The 20,918-nt window shown below is 52.4% G+C and overlaps 1 protein-coding gene across 1 annotated transcript in view; it reads left to right on the top strand.

Moving 5' to 3' along the window:
* sspo (SCO-spondin) overlaps positions 1-20,918 on the top strand; it is a gene marked incomplete at both ends in the record, with an annotated part of 103,204 nt that overhangs the window by 6,997 nt on the left and 75,289 nt on the right. Inside the window, 18 exons of the mRNA XM_079754639.1 lie at positions 401-503; positions 589-747; positions 956-1,041; positions 1,432-1,557; positions 2,671-2,827; positions 4,476-4,728; positions 5,367-5,508; positions 5,834-5,999; positions 6,858-7,030; positions 7,408-7,632; positions 8,986-9,151; positions 9,665-9,962; positions 13,439-13,649; positions 14,208-14,302; positions 14,519-14,775; positions 16,571-16,705; positions 17,135-17,337; positions 18,644-18,771. Of these exons, the coding sequence (XP_079610765.1) occupies positions 401-503; positions 589-747; positions 956-1,041; positions 1,432-1,557; positions 2,671-2,827; positions 4,476-4,728; positions 5,367-5,508; positions 5,834-5,999; positions 6,858-7,030; positions 7,408-7,632; positions 8,986-9,151; positions 9,665-9,962; positions 13,439-13,649; positions 14,208-14,302; positions 14,519-14,775; positions 16,571-16,705; positions 17,135-17,337; positions 18,644-18,771 (3,083 nt within the window). The remainder of the gene's footprint in view (positions 1-400; positions 504-588; positions 748-955; positions 1,042-1,431; positions 1,558-2,670; positions 2,828-4,475; positions 4,729-5,366; positions 5,509-5,833; positions 6,000-6,857; positions 7,031-7,407; positions 7,633-8,985; positions 9,152-9,664; positions 9,963-13,438; positions 13,650-14,207; positions 14,303-14,518; positions 14,776-16,570; positions 16,706-17,134; positions 17,338-18,643; positions 18,772-20,918) is intronic.

The raw sequence follows: 20,918 nt of genomic DNA, 5'->3' as shown, positions 1-20,918 counted from the left end.
CACCTCCACCACACTGTGAACCTCTAATCCACCTCCACCACTATGTGAAGCTCTAATCCACCTCCACCATGATGTGAAGCTCTTATCCACATCCACCACGCTGTGAACCTCTAATCCACCTCCACCACGATGTGAAGCTCTAATCCACCTCCACCACGCTGTGAACCTCTAATCCACCTCCACCATGATGTGAAGCTCTAATCCACCTCCACCTCGCTGTGAAGCTCTAATCCACCTCCACCACGATGTGAAGCTCTAATACGCATACACCACACTGTGAACCTCTAATCCACCTTCACCATGATGTGAAGCTCTAATCCACATCCAACACGCTGTGAACCTCTAATCCATATACACCACGATGTGAAGCTCTAATCCACCTCCATGTATGGCGCTACAGGCCCTCCGGATGATGCTTGGTTTGGACCTGGTGTCCGTCCGCCTCCGGAATTTAACCCTCAACAACGTCCAGGTCGACCAGGGGGAACCCCTCTTCCAAAATGGTGGGGAATTTGCTGTTGGAAATGTCTTATGATAACAGAAAGCAGATTTGAGTCACTCAAAATTTTCGTTTTTGTCCTGATTTAGGAGTGAGTGTCCATTGGCTGGGGGACTTTGTGTTTGTGGAGAGCGGCCTTGGGGTCAGGGTGAAATTTGATCTGAACAACACGGTGTACCTGACGGTGACCGCTGAGCACATGGCCACCACTAGGGGGCTCTGTGGGCTCTACAACAACAACGCTGATGGTGAGAGTTGCGCGAAACTCTCTACTCTCCATCTTGTCTCGAAATTTTAAACACTCTGTACTTAACTCTTGAAGCACACATTTTTTTCTCAACCATATTTAAATAGCTTGCCTCCGAATTTGGCGCAAAACTGCAAGCGCACCCTGTTCACACTGTTATATATGAATAAAACTCTAACCCTTTCTATGTTAATCCCCCCCACACACAGACGACTTCCGCACCATGGCCGGAACGCTGTCCCAGTACGCTGCAAGCTTTGGAAACTCATGGAAGGTTCCGGACCCGCAGAACCAGGTGATCGCCGTGGCCACCGCACACTAGAACCCTTTGTGTTGTTTCTGCTCATAGGAACCTGAGGAGCATATTAACACAGATAAAAAGGAGGGTTTGGACGGCCATCGCTGACGTAGTGGAAGCAGAGAGGACCGCCTCTTTTAGGAGTTCGCTCTCCTGATTGGATGAAGTGGGAACTGGATACCATACAATTTAAATTATTTTTATTGCAGCGCAGAGGGACTTGTAGAACCATGTTACTGAAGCCATTTAACACTAACTAATTTATACTGATACATTTTGCTGACAGCGTCTTAACAAAGATTGAACCAGCTACTGGGATTGTGCGTGAGTATGATGTCATCGGAGCGTGTCCGCTGACCTCTGACCCCTCTGACCTCTGACCCCCAGGGCTGCAGCGACGCGGCCGAGCTGGGCCACAGCTGTGACCTCACGGGGGACGCCGCGCTGCGCAGGCAGGCGGAGGCTGAGTGCCAGCGCCTGATGGAGAGCCCCTTCTCCCAGTGCCACCAGCGGGTCAGTCCATCTCCCGGGACCGGTGGGGGGGGGAGGGGGTTACTACTTAGACATACCCAAGGCCAGACTCTCAGCAGCAAGGAGGCTGAATAGGGGGAGAATAGAGGTCACATGGGGGTGTATGGCTGTCCCACTTCAGCTGGAAGAGGGACCTCGGTGTGCACCTTTTCCAGGATGCAGCGGACACTTCCTGGGTCAGTGTAGGATTTCCCATGAGGCAGTGGGGCACAAGGCCCATGTTGATTGTCGCCTTTTATGAACACATGCAATAAACACATGCAATTATGGGTCATTGTATGAATTAGTGAATTTGTCGTTGTATTCCTTTGACCAGGAATACAATGCTTGTTATGGAGTTGGGTTTAATGTTGCTTACTTACGCAGCATTCATTTAGTAGACATCCATTTTCTATTGACCCCAGATCTCCCCTTACTACTCGCTGGAGTAGAATGCCTGTAAAACAGTAGATAACGGGTGTGGTTGCTTTGGGGTTGAATGATGTCCATGTATCTCGATGAAGCCTTTAACACTTTTAAGATAAATGTTGTCTTATCTCTGTCGTTATCTGTGTTAGGATTGCATTGTATTGCTTCTGGAGAATGATTGGTAGAAGTCTGCTGTAAAGTTTTCATAGATTTATCCATCTGTCTGTCCGTCCATCTGCCTGTTTGTTGTTGTATCCTGATCTCGGCCATGAAGCATGAAACTAATGCTGTCTTATCTCTGTTGTTCGCTTATTCTACCGCTTTTGGATAATGTTTGATACAACTATGCTTCTAAATGTTTTAAATGTCGCATCCATCTATCTGTCTGTCTGTCTTTCTCTCTGTCTGTCCATCCGTCTGTCTGCCAAATTGAACTTAATCCATCACCCTGATGTCATTCTTCTTACACGATGTCCGCTCTCCATATGTCTGTAGTGGGGGCGGGACAGGAAGTGGATTTGCCTCATGTGTCTGTGTAGTTGGGGCGGGACAGGAAGTGGATTTGCCTCAATGTGTCTGTGTAGCTGGGGCGGGACAGGAAGTGCATTTGGCTCATGCGTCTGTAGCGGGGGCGGGGCAGGACGTGGATTTGTCGGCAGGGAGACAGCATGCTTGTGTTTTTCCCAGGTGGATCCGGCGGTCTACCTGGACACCTGCCTGTACCTGTACTGCAGCGTGGCTCCCCGGGGCCGGCCCGCCGCCGTGTGCGACACCCTGGCCAGCTACGCCCGCGAGTGTGCCCAGCAGCACCTGGTCCCCTTCTGGAGGACGGCCGCCCTGTGTGGTGAGTACCACTCGCCCGACCTGGAGGCGCCGCTGAGTCCTCCCTGTTTCCACAGGCTGCTGGTGCTCTCAGCATGGGGTCCAATCCCTAGCATCACTCAACACTCATCGCCATCCTCAGTACGAGGTCGCCCCTCCCTCAGAGCTCCCGTCATGTGTGACATCATGTGGGGCGTCATGTGTGACATCATGTGTGACATCATGTGTGACATCATCTGTGAGATCGTGTTTCACATCATGTGTGACATCATGTGTGACATCATGTGTGACATCATGTGTTTCATCATGTGTGACATCATGTGTGAGATCGTGTTTCACATCATGTGTGACATCATGTGTGAGGTTGTGTTTCGCATCATGTGTGACATCATGTGTTACATCATGTGTGACATCATGTGTGACATATGTGACATCATGTGTTACATCATGTGTGACATCATGTGTGACATCATGTGTGACATCATCTGTGAGATCGTGTTTCACATCATGTGTGACATCATGTGTGACATCATGTGTGACATCATGTGTTTCATCATGTGTGACATCATGTGGGGCATCATGTGGGGCATCATGTGGGGCATCATGTGGGGCATCATGTGTGACATCATGTGGGGCATCATGTGTGACATCATGTGTGACATCATGTGTGACATCATGTGTGACATCATGTGTGGCATCATGTGTGACATCATGTGTGGCATCATGTGTGACATCATGTGTGACATCATGTGGGGCATCATGTGTGACATCATGTGTGACATCATGTGTGACATCATGTGGGGCATCATGTGTGACATCATGTGGGGCATCATGTGTGACATCATGTGGGGCATCATGTGTGACATCATGTGTGACATCATGTGTGACATCATGTGTGACATCATGTGTGACATCATGTGTGACATCATGTGTGGCATCATGTGTGACATCATGTGTGACATCATGTGTGGCATCATGTGTGACATCATGTGTGGCATCATGTGTGACATCATGTGTGACATCATGTGTGGCATCATGTGTGACATCATGTGTGGCATCATGTGTGACATCATGTGTGACATCATGTGGGGCATCATGTGTGACATCATGTGTGACATCATGTGTGACATCATGTGTGACATCATGTGGGGCATCATGTGGGGCATCATGTGTGACATCATGTGGGGCATCATGTGTGGCATCATGTGTGACATCATGTGTGACATCATGTGTGACATCATGTGTGACATCATGTGGGGCATCATGTGTGGCATCATGTGTGGCATCATGTGTGACATCATGTGTGGCATCATGTGTGACATCATGTGTGACATCATGTGTGACATCATGTGTGACATCATGTGTGACATCATGTGTGACATCATGTGTGACATCATGTGTGACATCATGTGTGACATCATGTGTGGCATCATGTGTGACATCATGTGTGACATCATGTGTGACATCATGTGTGACATCATGTGTGACATCATGTGTGGCATCATGTGTGACATCATGTGTGACATCATGTGGGGCATCATGGCCTTTCCACTTTCAGTTCTCCTCAACACACGGGTCTGTCTATGTTTGACACCCCCATCCCCCCCGGGCCCCCAGTGTCCGAGGGGCCCGGTGCTTCAGACCGTCTGACCGTGACCCTCGCCCCCCAGGTCGGGTGTGTCCCGGGGGCCAGGTGTTCTCGGACTGCGTCTCCTCCTGCCCCCCCAGCTGCGCGGCCCCCCAGCCCTCCGGCCACGCGGCCGCCCTGGGCCAGTGCCGGGAGGAGTGTGTGGGGGGGTGCGAGTGCCCCCCGGGCCTCTACCTCCACCTGGGCCTCTGCATGAGGAGGGCCGACTGCCCCTGCTTCCACAGAAGACTCACCTACCAGCCAGGGGCCACCATCCAGAAGCAGTGCAACGCCTGGTAGGTCTGCTGCTGCTAGAAGGGCGGTGTGCGTGGTGTGTCCACGTGTGTGTGTCTGTGTGTGTCTGTGTGTGTGTCTGAGTGTGTGCGTTTGTGTGTGTGTGTGTATATTTGTGCATGTGCGTGTCCCCTGTTCGTGTTTGTGTGTGTGTGTGTCTGTGTGTGTCTGTGTGTGTGTCTGAGTGTGTGTGTTTGTGTATATTTGTGCATGTGCGTGTCCCCTGTTCGTGTTTGTGTGTGTGTGTCTCTGTGGTGTGTGTGTGTGTGTGTCCACGAATGTGGACACACACACACACACACCACAGAGACACACACGAGTGTGTGTCTGTGTGTGTCTGTGTGTGTGTCTGAGTGTGTGTGTTTGTGTATATTTGTGCATGTGCGTGTCCCCTGTTCGTGTTTGTGTGTGTGTGTCTCTGTGGTGTGTGTGTGTGTGTGTCCACGAATGTGGACACACACACACACACACCACGGAGACACACACGAGTGTGTGTCTCTGTGGTGTGTGAGTTATAGAATGATGGGTCCATCCGTCCCTGGCCGATGCATTTCATTTGTTACAGTGGATGTCCACTTGGTTGTTTACCTTGTGATGCCCCCCCCCCCCCCCCCCCCCCCCCCCCATGCCTGTCTCCCAGTGTGTGTAAGAACGGCCAGTGGCTGTGTACTGAGGAGCGCTGCGCTGCCCAGTGCATGCTGATGGGGGCGCTGCAGGTCACCACCTTTGACAGGAAGAGGTATTCCCTTCAGGGCGGAGCCTGCTCCTTCACCGCTGTGGAGGTGAGACTCAACGAGACGTAGAGACAACGTGAGGTGGGGTCACATGTACCCACTGGTGTAGTCCATAGTCAATCCAACCTACTCCAATTGAAATTCGCTTTTATTTAATACATGTGTGTATTAAATACGCACATGTATTGTGTGTGTGTGTGTGTGTGTGTTATATGTATGTGTGTGTGTGTTTGTGTGTGTGTGTGAGTGCGTGTGTGTTTGTGTATCTTTGTCAAGTGCGTGCGTGTGCTTGTGTCTGTGTGTGTGTGTGTGTGTGTGTGTGTGTGTGTGTGTGTGTGTGTGTGTGCGTGTGTGTGTGTGCGCGCTCTCCCAGGACTTTGTGGACAGGAAGCTGGTGGTCAGCCTGCGGTGTGGAGACTGTGGCTCGTGGATGGGGGGAGGAAGAGGAAGAGGAGGAGGAGGAGGAGCGGGGGGGCAGGGCTGTCTGAAGGAGCTGTCCGTCACAGCCCTCCGGACCACAGTCACCATCACGGACACTGGTGAGCAGGACTGGACCCACTGGCATACTCAGCATCTAACCTCTCTCAGGCCCGGTCTGTTGCATGCAGTGATACGTGAACTGTGTGATCCAGCTCTAAAACATGGAGGGCTGAGCACTATTACTATGATACATTACAACTTTATGAGGGGTGGAGACAACACTCAGCAGACAAACCCTTTCAGACGCATAAGACAGTCAGACCAGTCCTCGAGGAGCCATTCAGGTCAAGTGACTTAACGCTTAAGGTTAAGGCAGAAGCACTTTGTCACCGTAAACCCTTCTACAGGGCTTCAAAGGGCCGGGGGTATTGAGTAAACAGGCCCCGGCTCCGCCTCCTGTGATAAGGAGTGAGGCCGTGCCAGGGAAGCAGATAGCAGGTACGGGTAAACACAGGGAATAGAAGAGGCTGTAAAGTTCAACTCCCAGTAACGTGAGGCAGAAGGGCAATGATTAAATGATTAAACGTTGGTCGGTTCCTAAGGGACTGTTCCTCCTGGTGCATCCTGGTCCTGCGGGGGAACACTGGGGCTCAGGTGTGAGGGGGCCTTTGTTACTATAGAGGTGGAAGAGAATACATTTCACCGCTGCCCTGTGCCCCTGTCAGGTACCGATGAGCTGTCGGGAGCATTACACTTACATCGACATGTATTGCATCAGCGGACACTTTTACCCAAAGCGACAAAAGCTACAAACGGTTCATAGAAACATTCGCACACCGACGCCGGTGTCTCACTCAGGGACACCTCAACACAAGCTAGGAGGAGCCGGGGATCGAACAGGCAACCTTCCGGTTGCAAGTCGAAGAGGGTTTACAGACGGCCGTCCGGGTTCAACGTGTCGGGTGATGTGCTCCCAGGCTCGGTGACGCTGAATGGGCGGAGGGGGGCGCTGCCGCTGGTGACGGCCGACCTGGTGGTGCGCCAGGCCTCCTCCTCCTTCCTCATGGTGCAGACCTTCGGGGCCCAGCTGCTGTGGCACCTGGACGGGCCCCTGGCCCTCATCACCCTGCAGCCTGGCTTCGCCCACAAGGTCTGCTTCGTACACACACACACACAGGGGGAGGGGTCCTGAAACAACACACACACACACACACACACACACACACACACACACACACACACACACACACACACACACACACTCACACACACCCAGGGGGACGGGTCAACGCACACACACACACACACACACACACACACACAAACACACACACACACACACACAAACACACACAGGGGGACGGGTCCACAAACACACACACACACAGACACACACGCACGCGAGCGCGCACGCACGCACGCACACACACACACACACCCAGGGGGACGGGTCCAGACTGGTGGCAGAGGGTCCCTCTATACGAGCGGCCCCTGACCCACCTTCGCTCTCTCCTCCACTGGCTGCAGGTGCGCGGCCTGTGTGGCACCCTGACCTGGGACCAGCACGACGACTTCACCACCCCCGAGGGCGACGTGGAGGCCAGCGTGTCGGCGTTCGCCGCCAAGTTCACGGCGGAGCGCTGCGCCCTGCCGCCGGGGGGCCCCGCGGCCCCGGACCCCTGCACCACCTACGCCCAGAGGAGGCCCCACGCAGACGTCCTGTGCTCCGTCATCCACAGCCCCGTCTTCCAGGTCCGTGGCCGGGGGGGTCACTGAACAGAGGAGCGATGGTAACATGGGGGTCTTCTCCATGGGGGGCCTGGCAGGAGTAGATGATTGATAAGAGGAGCGATGGTAACATGGGGGTCTTCTCCATGGGGGGCCTGGCAGGAGTAGATGATTGATAAGAGGAGCGATGGTAACATGGGGGTCTTCTCCATGGGGGGCCTGACAGGAGTAGATGATTGATAAGGGGAGCGATGGTAACATGGGGGTCTTCTCCATGGGGGGCCTGACAGGAGTAGATGATTGATAAGAGGAGTGATGGTAACATGGGGGTCTTCTCCATGGGGGGCCTGACAGGAGTAGATGATTGATAAGGGGAGCGATGGTAACATGGGGGTCTTCTCCATGGGGGGCCTGACAGGAGTAGATGATTGATAAGAGGAGCGATGGTAACATGGGGGTCTTCTCCAGGGGGGGCCTGGCAGGAGTAGATGATTGATAAGAGGAGCGATGTTAACATGGGGGTCTTCTCCATGGGGGGCCTGACAGGAGTAGATGATTGATAAGAGGAGCGATGTTAACATGGGGGTCTTCTCCATGGGGGGCCTGACAGGAGTAGATGATTGATAAGAGGAGTGATGGTAACATGGGGGTCTTCTCCATGGGGGGCCTGACAGGAGTAGATGATTGATAAGGGGAGCGATGGTAACATGGGGGTCTTCTCCCTGGGGGGCCTGACAGGAGTAGATGATTGATAAGGGGAGCGATGGTAACATGGGGGTCTTCTCCATGGGGGGCCTGACAGGAGTAGACGATTGATAAGGGGAGCGATGGTAACATGGGGGTCTTCTCCAGGGGGGGCCTGACAGGAGTAGATGATTGATAAGGGGAGCGATGGTAACATGGGGGTCTTCTCCAGGGGGGGCCTGACAGGAGTAGATGATTGATAAGAGGAGTGATGTTAACATGGGGGTCTTCTCCATGGGGGGCCTGACAGGAGTAGATGATTGATAAGGGGAGCGATGGTAACATGGGGGTCTTCTCCATGGGGGGCCTGACAGGAGTAGATGATTGATAAGGGAAGCGATGGTAACATGGGGGTCTTCTCCATGGGGGGCCTGGCAGGAGTAGATGATTGATAAGAGGAGTGATGTTAACATGGGGGTCTTCTCCATGGGGGGCCTGACAGGAGTAGATGATTGATAAGGGGAGCGATGGTAACATGGGGGTCTTCTCCATGGGGGGCCTGACAGGAGTAGATGATTGATAAGAGGAGTGATGGTAACATGGGGGTCTTCTCCATGGGGGGCCTGACAGGAGTAGATGATTGATAAGGGGAGCGATGGTAACATGGGGGCCTTCTCCCTGGGGTCCCTGCAGGCGTGTCATGACGTGGTGGAGCGGGAGCCGTACCTGCGGCTCTGCCAGACGGAGGTGTGTGGCTGTGAGCAGCAGGGGGCGTGTCACTGTACGGTCCTCACTGCCTACGCCCGCCACTGCGCCCAGGAGGGGGTGGCCATCCGCTGGCGCAACCACACCTTCTGCCGTAAGTAGGCCCGCTGTGCACCGAGGCCAAATCCGCTTTGAGCTGAGAGGATTTGAGATGGAAGGTCTACCAAGACTTGCAGCATCGGATGTTCTGCATAGATTCTCTTTTTTGCATTTTGTTTTCCTCCTCTCCTCTCCCTTCCTTTCCTCTCCTTTCCTCTCCCCTCTTCTCCTCTCCCCTCCCTTCCTCTCCTACCCTCTCCCTTCCTCTCCTCTCCCTTCCTCTCCTCTCCCTTTCTCTCATCTCCTCTCCTCTCCACTGCCTTCCTCTCCTCTCCCCTATCTCCACCTCTATCTCTCTCACCCTATGCTAACCTCCTCTCCTCCTGTCCCCTCTTCTCTCCCTCTCTCCCCCTCCTCCCCTCTCCTCTCCTCTCCTCACCCCTCTCCATCTCCTCCTCCTCCCCTTACTCCCCCTCCTCTCCTCTCCTCTCCCTCTCCCCCACCTCCCAAATCCCCTCTCTCCCCATCCTCTCCCCTCCCCCCTCTCCCCTTCCTGCCCTCTCTCCAGCGGTGCGGTGTTCCGGGGGTCAGGAGTACCAGGAGTGTGGCCGGGCGTGTGGCGGCTCGTGTTCGGACCTGCAGCAGGGCTGGAGCTGTGATGAAGATGAGGATGATGACGGCGATGGGGGTGGCGGTGGCAGAGGAGGCGGGCGCACCACCCAGAGCTGTGTGCCGGGGTGCCAGTGTCCCCCGGGGTTGGCTGAGGACCCCCTGGGCCAGTGCGTGCCCCTCGCCATGTGCCCCTGTGTGCAGGGAGACGGGACCTTCCAGCCCGGCGCCACCGTCCAAATCAACTGCAACACCTGGTAGGTGTGTCCGTGTGCGTGATGCTGAGCAGAACCTCTCAGGAGAGGCCTGCCTTGTTTTACCTACAGTGTGGCTCGGTCCAGGGTATCCGGTGGGGCGATGTTTATGATCTTTGGTTGGTTAAACCGTTCCTAAACTTGTAACAGCTCCCAAGAAACTAAGCTCCCAAGAAATGAACTAACCCTACCTGGCAGAGTTGGCCCCAGTAGAAATGGTCCCTCAAGGTTATCTCAAGACACCCAGGATGCAAAGCACAGATTAGCCAATCAATTATTAACTCTCAGAGGAGCACAGCTCTGCTCCTGCTGAGAGGGGCTCTCTCCGTGTCATGAGGGGCTAAAGGCAACACCACCTTCTCAAGTGAAAAGGGAAAAGGATTTTGTCTGTGTCCAGATGTTTACCCCCGTGAGTGTTTATCAGCTTCTATAGCTGTGACTTTGGTTTGTCCAACACAGGTAAGGGCATGAATACTGCCCTGGCTAGGTGGCTTTCTCCAATTGCGCCCAAAAACATAACAAATCAACAAGTTCTGATGGCGACAGCTGCATGCCTGTTATCAGGGAAACGTGAGACAGTTGTAAGCTACGGTGGCTATATCTGGCACTTGTCTAAATGATGACTCATCATCAGTCAGCTGTGGGTGGCCATTTGCTTAGGATTTCATTCTCCTTATCTTCCTTATGTAACTTGGGAAAGAAGCATGTGCTAAATGCTGTGTTCTTTGGAAAAAGTTTGCCGAGTCAAGATCGCTTGTAACTCACTTTCTTTGGTAAAGGTTTGGTCTAGTCTCTATGAAGCAAAAGGAGGGGAATTGTATAGGGACGGGTGGAGATACGCTTAGCTGGGCATCCGTGTATGCCCTGCCTGGAGCGTTCTGCCCCCTGGGCTATGTGTTCTGACTTTAATACTGGGCAGGCGTGGACTCAGTTATGTGCTCTGATTGGCTAAGCATGGCGCTGAACTCCTGCCTCCTTGATAAACCGTATGTGTACTCTCTGCTGATCACTTACGGCTATGTTGTTTTTGTAGCCTTGAGCGTCTGGGTTTCTCGATCACCTGGGTCGCTCGTATCTCTAGAATTGACACATGATGAATGGCTTGCTGTAGGAGCTGGATGCCTCCCTAGGCTCAGGATCCCTCGCTAGGATGAGAAAGAAGCCTCTCCAATTGGCAAGGACATATGTGGCCTGTGCTGTTCTCAATCAACTCTTTCCTGGGCCAGAGTGGTCCTTGTCCAAATTCTTTCAACTGGATCTCCTCTCAATTGCTCAGTCTATGAAGCTATTGAACAAAAAAATTACAATACTTATTACTTGCACCAATATATTGCTCAGCATTTACAATTAGATCAATAAATGGATGTCAAGATATTGCGTTAATAATTAGTGATGTGCTTTGTCTTCCATGACCCCTTGGAGTCCCTGGTGGTTTGAGAGCTCTGATGAAATCTCTCTACGTTCCTGCTGCCTCCCATCACAGGATAGGTCGATTTCATCATATCTCTTCACCGCAAGACAGCTTCAGTCAGCCACTGACCTACTCATTAACTTGACTTTAACCACAATTGCCAAGTACTTAAGCCTGTTGTCTGTGTTGTGTGAAAGTGTGTGTGTGTGTGTGTGTGTGTGTGTGTGTGTGTGTGTGTGTGTGTGTGTGTGTGTGTGTGTGTGTGTGTGTGTGTGTGTGTGTGTGTGTGTGTGTGTGTGTGTGTGTGTGTGTGTGTGTGTGTGTGTGTGTGTTTGTGTGTGTGTGTGTGACAGTGTGAGAGAGAATCTGTGTGTCCCTTGATGTATTGCCCTCAGTAAATATCTGCTGACATCACAGTCGGAATTCAACGGCTTACTTTAGAGCTGTAATCCGTTGTTCAGTCACACATTATACATTTGTTGCTTAACATTTTGGCTCTGGTCTCTGTGAATTGACGTGGGTGCCAAACATTCTCAGGCTTTACAACTACGGCTGATAGTCAAAAGGTCAACCTTCCTATGCCCCTAGCACTGAGGATTACGTTGGGTAACTGCCTGGTCCTGTCTTAACCCCAAGGCCTCCACTAAACCACCAGGCCTCCACTAAACCACCAGGCCTCCACTAAACCACCAGGCCTCCACTAAACCACCAGGCGTCCACTAAACCCCTGAGCCTCCACTAAGCCCCAGGCCTCCACTAACCCCAGGCCTCCACTAACCCCCCAAGCCTCCACCCAACCCCAGGCCTCCACTAACCCCAGGCCTCCACTAACCCCAGGCCTCCACTAAACCCCCAGGCCTCCACTAACCCCAGGCCTCCACTAACCCCAGGCCTCCACTAACCCCAGGCCTCCACTAACCCCAGGCCTCCACTAAGCCCCAGGCCTCCACTAATCCCAGGCCTCCACTAATCCCCCAGGCCTCCAATAATCCCCCAGGCCTCCACTAAGCCCCAGGCCTCCACTAAACCACCAGGCCTCCACTAACCCCAGGCCTCCACTAAGCCCCAGGCCTCCACTAACCCCAGGCCTCCACTAAGCCCCAGGCCTCCACTAAACCCAAGGCCTCCATTAAGGCCTCCATTAAGGCCCAGGCCTACGACACAGTTCCTTTATTCACAGTTCTTGCTGCTCTTCCAGTTCATAATTAATTGGGAATGTGTGTGGAGACCGAAGCTACGATTGTGAGCCAGCTGGTATTCTGCTTCCTGCACGGTTAAACGAAGCTGAGACCAAACAGTCCTCAGATATAAGGCTCCTTGTGCGTCCCTCTAGACCAGTGTTTCCCAAACTGTTTTTCTGGAGTCCCAATTTTTTTTAAATTACAAACCATCGCGACCCAATTCACTATAAGCCTTATCTATAAAATCCTGCGAGGAACAAATTTGTGCATAAGTTAACATTCCTGAAAGGTTCACTGCCAATTCCGCACCCCCTTATATATGAACTTAAACCAGACGTTTTGAAGAGACATTGTTTTATGCACTTGTTACTAAAAACATAATACACATATTAAATACTTTATAAATGAGACCAAAGAAAGGCATTTAGGCGGAGTTAACATCTCCTTGTTTTGGTTTCCTCTCATCAGTAAAACAAACACAATGAACATTAGCCTTTCAACTAGATTCAACGTTATAAGTAAAATTAGCAGAACAATACAAACATCCAGTACTATCAAAAACATGCTTCTTGTTGAAACTTTGTAAAATGTTAGGCACTAAGTATTTTTTGGGTTTTTTTTTTCATCTATTTGGCGACCCAATTCAAATCTCCCGCAACCCACATGTGGGTCGCGACCCGGTCTTTGGGAAAGACTGGTCTAGACGTACTGTGTTAACTTCGGTTTACAAGGGGATAGGGCAATACCTTTTAATTGCAGTAGATAGAACTTTAGTAGCCGTCGTATCGCCTTTCTTATTTCTACTCATGCTTATCTCTCCCAGCGGTGAGGCCTTGATCTGAGTGTTTCCGCCGCCCCTCTCTCCCTCTCCCTCCATGCGTCCGCAGCGTGTGTGAGCTGGGCCGTCTGAACTGCACCTCGCAGCGCTGCGAGGAGCTGAACCTGTGCCCCGGCTCCCTGGTCTACTCCCCGCGCTCCTGCCTGCTCAGCTGCTCCAGCCTGGACACCCCCGGCCAGCAGCAGCAGGGGGGTCCGGCCCGGCCCGGCTGCCTGGAGCCCCTGGCGGGGTGCGTGTGTCCCCAGGGGGCCGTGCTGCTGGTGGGTCTGCTCACAGTGAACAGCTTCTGGTTCATTCTGGCGTCTTCAGCATCTGGGGGCGCCAATTCGATCGGGGTGTTTGGGTTATGGGTGGGGTTTCTGTTCAGGCCTCCACTCTCCTGCACACGGCATTCCTCTGGCCAATTACATCGAGGGGTGGGGCCAGAATGTTTGATTGACGTTACCTGTCAACTCAAAACTACCATGAACTACTAATGCATGTAGTACCATGCGTTCAACTCACAGAGGGCAATGTGAATTACGTTGTTTCCTAGGTTTTTAAAACTTTGTGCATTTAAGTCAAGATCTAGACCAGTGTTGATCCATGGCACTAGGGCTACTATGGAACCCACAGCATCCCTTTTCATCTACAATAAGTAGTTTTAGCGTTTTTGTTGCATCCTTTGAATGCACACTACTATCCAGGGGTACAAATGGAGTGGTGGTATCAAAGCTCTGTGTCTGAAGGCTGAGGGGGCGGTGGCACAGTGCGGTGCGAGGGTGAAAAGGTGTTGACGTGAGGTTCATGCCGTTCTCGTGTCGTGTTTCCCTCCCCAGGGCGACCGCTGCGTCCCGCCCGAGGACTGTCCCTGTCACCATAACGGGCGCCTCTACTTCCCCAACGACACCATCACCAAGGACTGCAACACCTGGTACACACTCCTGTGTTTCGCCGGCCGGGACGCCTGGGTTCACCCTCTGCCGTGCATACGGCAGCTATCCCTGAGCCACTAGAAGGCACCTCAGGAATGGACCCCTCCGGGGAACCGTTCTCTCTAATTCTTTGTTCTTTCCCCCGGACCTTACAATGCACTGACCTGAACAAACCGCTTGCTTTCCTGTCTCCTCTCCCCCCCCCCCCCCCCCAGTGTGTGTAAAGACCGCCGCTGGCTCTGTGGCCAGGCGGCGTGCGGGGGCGTGTGCGTTGCCACGGGCGACCCCCACTACGTGACTTTCGACGGCCGCTGCTTCTCCTTCCTGGGCGACTGCCAGTACGTGCTGGCGCAGGAGACGGACGGCCTGTTCAGCGTGACGGCGGAGAACGTGCCCTGTGGCAGCACGGGGGTCACCTGCACCAAGTCGGTCACCCTCAGCCTGGGGAACACCGTCATCCACCTGCTGAGAGGTAGGACCCCCCTAGACCTGCTGAGAGGTAGGACCCCCCTAGACCTGCTGAGAGGTAGGACCCCCTAGACCGGGACCCCCCTAGACCTGCTGAGAGGTAGGACCCCCTAGACCGGGACCCCCCTACACCTGCTGAGAGTTGGACCCCCCTAGACCTGCTGAGAGGTAGGACCCCCCTAGACCTGCTGAGAGGTAGGACCCTCTAGACCGGGACCCCCCTAGACCTGCTGAGAGGTAGGACCCCCTAGACCGGGACCCCCCTAGACCTGCTGAGAGGTAGGACCCCCTAGACCTGCTCAGAGGTAGGACCCCCTAGACCTGCTCAGAGGCAGGACCCCCTAGACCTGCTCAGAGGCAGGACCCCCTAGACCTGCTCAGAGGTAGGACCCCCTAGACCTGCTCAGAGGTAGGACCCCCTAGACCTGCTGAGAGGTAGGACCCCCTAGACCTGCTGAGAGGCAGGACCCCCTAGACCTGCTCAGAGGCAGGACCCCCTAGACCTGCTGAGAGGCAGGACCCCCTAGACCTGCTCAGAGGCAGGACCCCCTAGACCTGCTGAGAGGCAGGACCCCCTAGACCTGCTCAGAGGCAGGACCCCCTAGACCTGCTGAGAGGCAGGACCCCCTAGACCTGCTCAGAGGCAGGACCCCTGTAGAACCAGATAGCAGACCTCAGTATCTCACGGCTGATGGCATTGAGCCCAGGTCTGGCAGCTACTGAATGGGACTAATGGGAGGAGAGCGTTCGGTCCAGACCTCAGCTTTAGTCTATGGAACAAAAAACACATTCTGCTCGGGTCAGTTTCAGGTGTATAGATGGTTGAATTGCACACAAAGGCAGACATTTTGCAGCACGGATGTGATGAATGCTTGTTTTGGACGGTGGCCGAGCTTCAGGAGACAGGCAGATGATCAAGGCTAATCTCTGTAATGAACCTCAGCGGGGCCCTGCCTGGGCCCATTGCATACCGCCCCCTTTAGAGAGCTGTCTGAACAGATCTGATCCACACAATCACATCCAATAACGGGGCGTTCCTCTGTCCTCTGAGAAGAGCTTTCCGTGCAACCATCTGTTTGTCTTTCGCCACGGTTGAGATGTTTTGATCGCTCCATTGATCGCCAAACTTTTCATCTGGAGCTTCCATTGTTTGAGAAGTTCTGCAAATTGTTTCTCTTCTTGCATGGTGATGAACTGACTGAAATGAAGGCATATGATAAAGAAAGAAACATAGAAAGAAACCTTCTCTCTCTCTCCCTCTATCTCTCTCTTTGTTGTTCTCTGTATCTCTCTCTCTCTCTCTCTCTCCCACCCTCCCTCCCTCCTTCCCCCTCTCTCTCTCTCCCTCCCCCTCCTCCCTCTCTCTCTCTCCCTCCCTCCCTCCTCCCTCTCTCTCTCTCTCCCTCCCTCCCTCCCTCCCCCTCCCTCTCTCCCTCCCCCCCTCCCTGCCTCCCTCCCCCTCCCTCTCTCTCTCCCTCCCCCTCTCCCTCCCTCCCTCCCCCTCTCCCTCCCCCCCTCCCTCTCTCCCTCCCCCCTCCCTCCCTCCCTCCCTCCCCCTCTCCCTCCCCCCCTCCCTCCCTCCCTCTCTCCCTCCCCCCTCCCTCCCTCCCTCCCCTCCCTCCCTCCCTCCCCTCCCTCTCTCTCTCCCTCCCCCTCTCTCCCTCCCTCCCCCCTCTCTCCCTCCCCCCTCTCTCCCACCCTCCCCCTCTCTCCCACTCCCCCCCTCTCTCCCTCCCCCCTCTCTCCCTCCCCCCCTCTCTCCCTCTCCCTCCCTCCCCCCCCTCCCTCTCTCTCTCCAGGTAAAGCAGTGACGGTGAACGGCATGCCGGTGGCCCTGCCCCGGTCCTACAGCGGCAGCGGCCTGACCCTGGAGCGTGTGGGGCTGTTCGTCTCGCTGTCCTCCCGCCTGGGGGTCACGCTGCTCTGGGACGGGGGTCAGTCACTCACCCTCGCACGCAGCACACAATGCCTCTCGTGACACCCCGACCACATCAGACCGAAACGCTGGTCAACAAGAGCTTACAGCTCACCCCTAGGCGCCCACTAGTCCGTAGCATGCCCTCAACAGGATGTGACATCACCGTGCATTATTTGGACCGATGTCAGTTTTTCTCTAGCCAAGACGTTTCTCCCTTTGTCTTTTTGTATTGCATTAACACACTTCAAAATTATAAAGCGCCGCTTTATAATTCACACTGTTGATACTGTTTGCCCTGTTTGTTCTGTTTGGCCTTAATGTAGCATTTACTTTAGCGTCTCGTTTTGCTTTCCTTGGCACTGGGGTGTCGTCCACTGCTGCTGGGATTAATAAAGTTGTATCTGCCTGTTGACCCCGGTGGCCTGCCCCTGGTCCCCGCCTCCAGGCATGCGTGTGTACGTGCGCCTGGCGGCCCGCCTGCGGGGCCGGGTGGGGGGGCTCTGCGGGAACTTTGACGGGGACACGGAGAACGACTTCACCACCAGGCAAGGCATCATGGAGTCCACCGCCGAGCTGTTCGGGAACTCCTGGAAGGTCAGCCCCTCCTGCCCGGACGTGGCGGACCAGGACCTCCGGGACCCCTGCGCTGTGGGTACACACACACACACACACACACACACACACACACACACACACACGCGCGCAGGCACGCACGTACGCACACAAGCACACAAGCAGAATAGCGCCCACCCCATACACCCCCATTCACCTCTATACATTCTGGTCACAACTCACTGCTCTCTGGTTAACCATCTCACTAACTCTCTAACTAACAGACTGACTGACTGACTGACTGACTGACTGACTGACTGACTGACTGACTGACTGACTGACTGACTGACTGACTGATAGTACCTGCCAACTAAGTAGCAAACTGACCAACTGAGTTGGTCTCTGAATAGTATCAGGGAGTGAACCAGATGCGTGACTAGTACCAGAGAGTGATCCAGATGTGTGACTAGTACCAGGGAGTGATCAAGATGTGTGACTAGTACCAGGGAGTGATCCAGATTTGTGACTAGTACCAGAGAGTGATCCAGATGTGTGACTAGTACCAGGGAGTGATCCAGATGTGTGACTAGTACCAGGGAGTGATCCAGATGTGTGACCTGTATCAGGGAGTGATCCAGATGTGTGACTAGTACCAGGGAGTGATCCAGATGTGTGACTAGTAACAGGGAATGATCCAGATGTGTGACCTGTATCAGGGTGTGATCCAGATGTGTGACTAGTACCAGGGAGTGATCCAGATGTGTGGCTAGTAACAGGGAGTGATCCAGATGTGTAACCTGTATCAGGGAGTGATCCAGATGTGTGACTAGTACCAGGTAGTGATCCAGATGTGTGACCTGTAACAGGGAGTGATCCAGATGTGTGACCAGTACCAGGGAGTGAACCAGATGTGTGACCTGTATCAGGGAGTGATCCAGATGTGTGACCTGTAACAGGGAGTGATCCAGATGTGTGACCAGTACCAGGGAGTGAACCAGATGTGTGACCTGTATCAGGGAGTGATCCAGATGTGTGACCCGTATCAGGGAGTGATCCAGATGTGTGACCAGTACCAGGTAGTGATCCAGATGTGTGACCTGTAACAGGGAGTGATCCAGATGTGTGATCCGTATCAGGGAGTGATCCAGATGTGTGACCCGTATCAGGGAGTGATCCAGATGTGTGACCAGTACCAGGTAGTGATCCAGATGTGTGACCTGTACCAGGGAGTGATCCAGATGTGTGACCCGTATCAGGGAGTGATCCAGATGTGTGACCCGTATCAGGGAGTGATCCAGATGTGTGACCCGTATCAGGGAGGGATCCAGATGTGTGACCCGTATCAGGGAGTGATCCAGATGTGTGACCAGTACCAGGGAGTGATCCCCTCTCCCCCTCCCAGCTGAACCCCCACAGGGTGCCGTGGGCCAGGAAGCGGTGCGGCCTGCTGACCCAGGAGCTCTTCTCCCCCTGCCACCCTGAGGTGCCCTTCCAGCAGTACTACGACTGGTGTGTCTTTGACGCATGTGGGTGAGTGGCGGCCAGTCCTTTGGCCTTCTCCTTTCCTCCTTCCCAGTCATGCCATGCTGTGTTGACCAGCCAACTTTGAACTGAACACATTAAGGTGTGTAGCAACCAATAATGTAATAACAGCCAAAAACGTAATAATTTAAATGTTATAAAGCCAATAACGTCATAAATTGCCAATAATGTAATAAAGTTGTTCAGCCAATAACGTAATAAATTTTTGCCAATAATGTAATAAGGTATTACGTTATTGGATGGTTACTACGTTATTTTCCTTGCATTAAAAAAATCCTTAGAAAATGTAATAACTGAGCCAATAATGTAATAACTGAGGTATCACTTTATTTTATTTTCAATTTCTGGAGAGAAACTGCCACACTTATTTTTTTGCAATTATTGCATCTTGCAACACATGCTTAAATATCTGGTCAATTTTTATGTAACTCTTAGGGGTCCCGTTATAGTACTCTGTGTATCCAACTCCATGACCACACAGACGCTTTGACGGAGTCGTGAGCCTTTCGAAGTTCTGCGTTGCAGTTTTCAGTATGGTATTGCAATCCACCGCTGGAACACTAGGGGCTGCGGGAATGAGACGTTAGCTGAAAACGCCACAATCTAATGCTCAAAATAAAAAATAAAAAAATACGGTCGAGGTCGAGAAGGACTTTGAAAGATTAAGGCTTTATTACCACTTGCATAAAGTTGCAAAGAAACCTGAGTTTGTTTGCAAAGAACTCGTGCAGAGTCCCGACGCATCCAATTATATCCCCCACTGTGTGGCTCCCCCCTTGGCCAATCACAACGCTCTAACCTACGGGCATTCCCGTTTCCATTAGCATACTTATCTTCCCGCCCCGTATTCCCAGACCGTCACACTTAAAAGACATCAAAATTACAGTACAAAAGTTACATCTTACACATCTTACAGTGTAAAGAAGTTACATATTAAACATTACAGTTATTTCCTATGTGACTCATCGCCCTGTTTATTAACCTGATCTTAAACCGACATGACTTACCACATCTGTTTAAGAGTGTTTGCTTCAACAATAAAACATGCGTTGAAATACTTAACAATACCACTATATGTTCATGTGTTATATATATTCAAAAAGCTGGCAGTGTCTGACTCTAACTGGAGTATTGACTAGTTAAATCCAACTTATGAGTTAGAATAAGCACCATAAGGTTAGGGACATGGCAGGAGGGGCCTTATCTTGACAAAGCCCTCCTCTGTCCCCCTCTCACAGTGACGTGAGCCAGGCGTCCCTCTCAGGGGCCATTTTTTTATCAACCTAGTAACCGGGGTTCATCTTTTGATATGCAAATGGTATGAATGAGAGACACATGTCCCTCAGGATGTAGTCATTTGTTGACAGTCCCCTCAAAGAGGCCAGCAAATAGTAATACATTGTTTAATGTTTGGATTTATTGTAACACTATTTACCTCATATACTTAACCTTAATATCTAAGTGAGCTGAGAAATAGACTAATGTCATTGACTTCAGAGGGATGGCTGTCTCCGTGGTCACCGGGCAGCCTAGGGCTTGCTTTTATTGAAGGGGCTCCAAGCAGAGGTGTTATGCATGACAAAGGGAATATCCTTTGTCAGGGCCATCTGTTAAATCTGCTTTTTTTCCACTCTGATGTCAAACATTCGGGCAAGACGTTCCTTGAAACCTCAATAATTTTCTACCATACTAGCAGCCTATTCGATTCAGAAAGGGTTAGGACTCTGGAAACAGAGTAATCAATGATCAGCTGATACAATTGATGCCCATTGTCATGACAACTGGTACAAATGTTGCCTTAGATTAACATGATCATGATTGTACAGTTGGTTCCATATGTTTTTTCTGAGCAGGAAGTAGAATAGTGATTTTACTCTGCTGCAACGACTACGGGGGGTGTAGTGGCTAAAGTTCCCTCTTGTGATCAGTATTTCTCAACATATTCATTCACTAAACCACTCCAGACGGAAAGAACGAGTCTCTACACATGTTTAGTGTGTTTATCAACGGTAGAAAAACAGTGTGTTTGCTCAGTCTCTACTGAATACTCACAACAAAACAAATCAACCGTTTTCACTCTCCCTTTATGTGTGAGCTCACTGCGTCATAGCTCTGTACTACCACGAGCGCTCTAA

Source organism: Pollachius pollachius, assembly GCF_949987615.1.
Source record: "Pollachius pollachius genome assembly, chromosome: 17".
NCBI classification, from domain to species: domain Eukaryota; kingdom Metazoa; phylum Chordata; class Actinopteri; order Gadiformes; family Gadidae; genus Pollachius; species Pollachius pollachius.
Note: the sequence above shows the minus strand (reverse complement) of the source record. Positions and strands in the feature narration are given on the sequence as shown.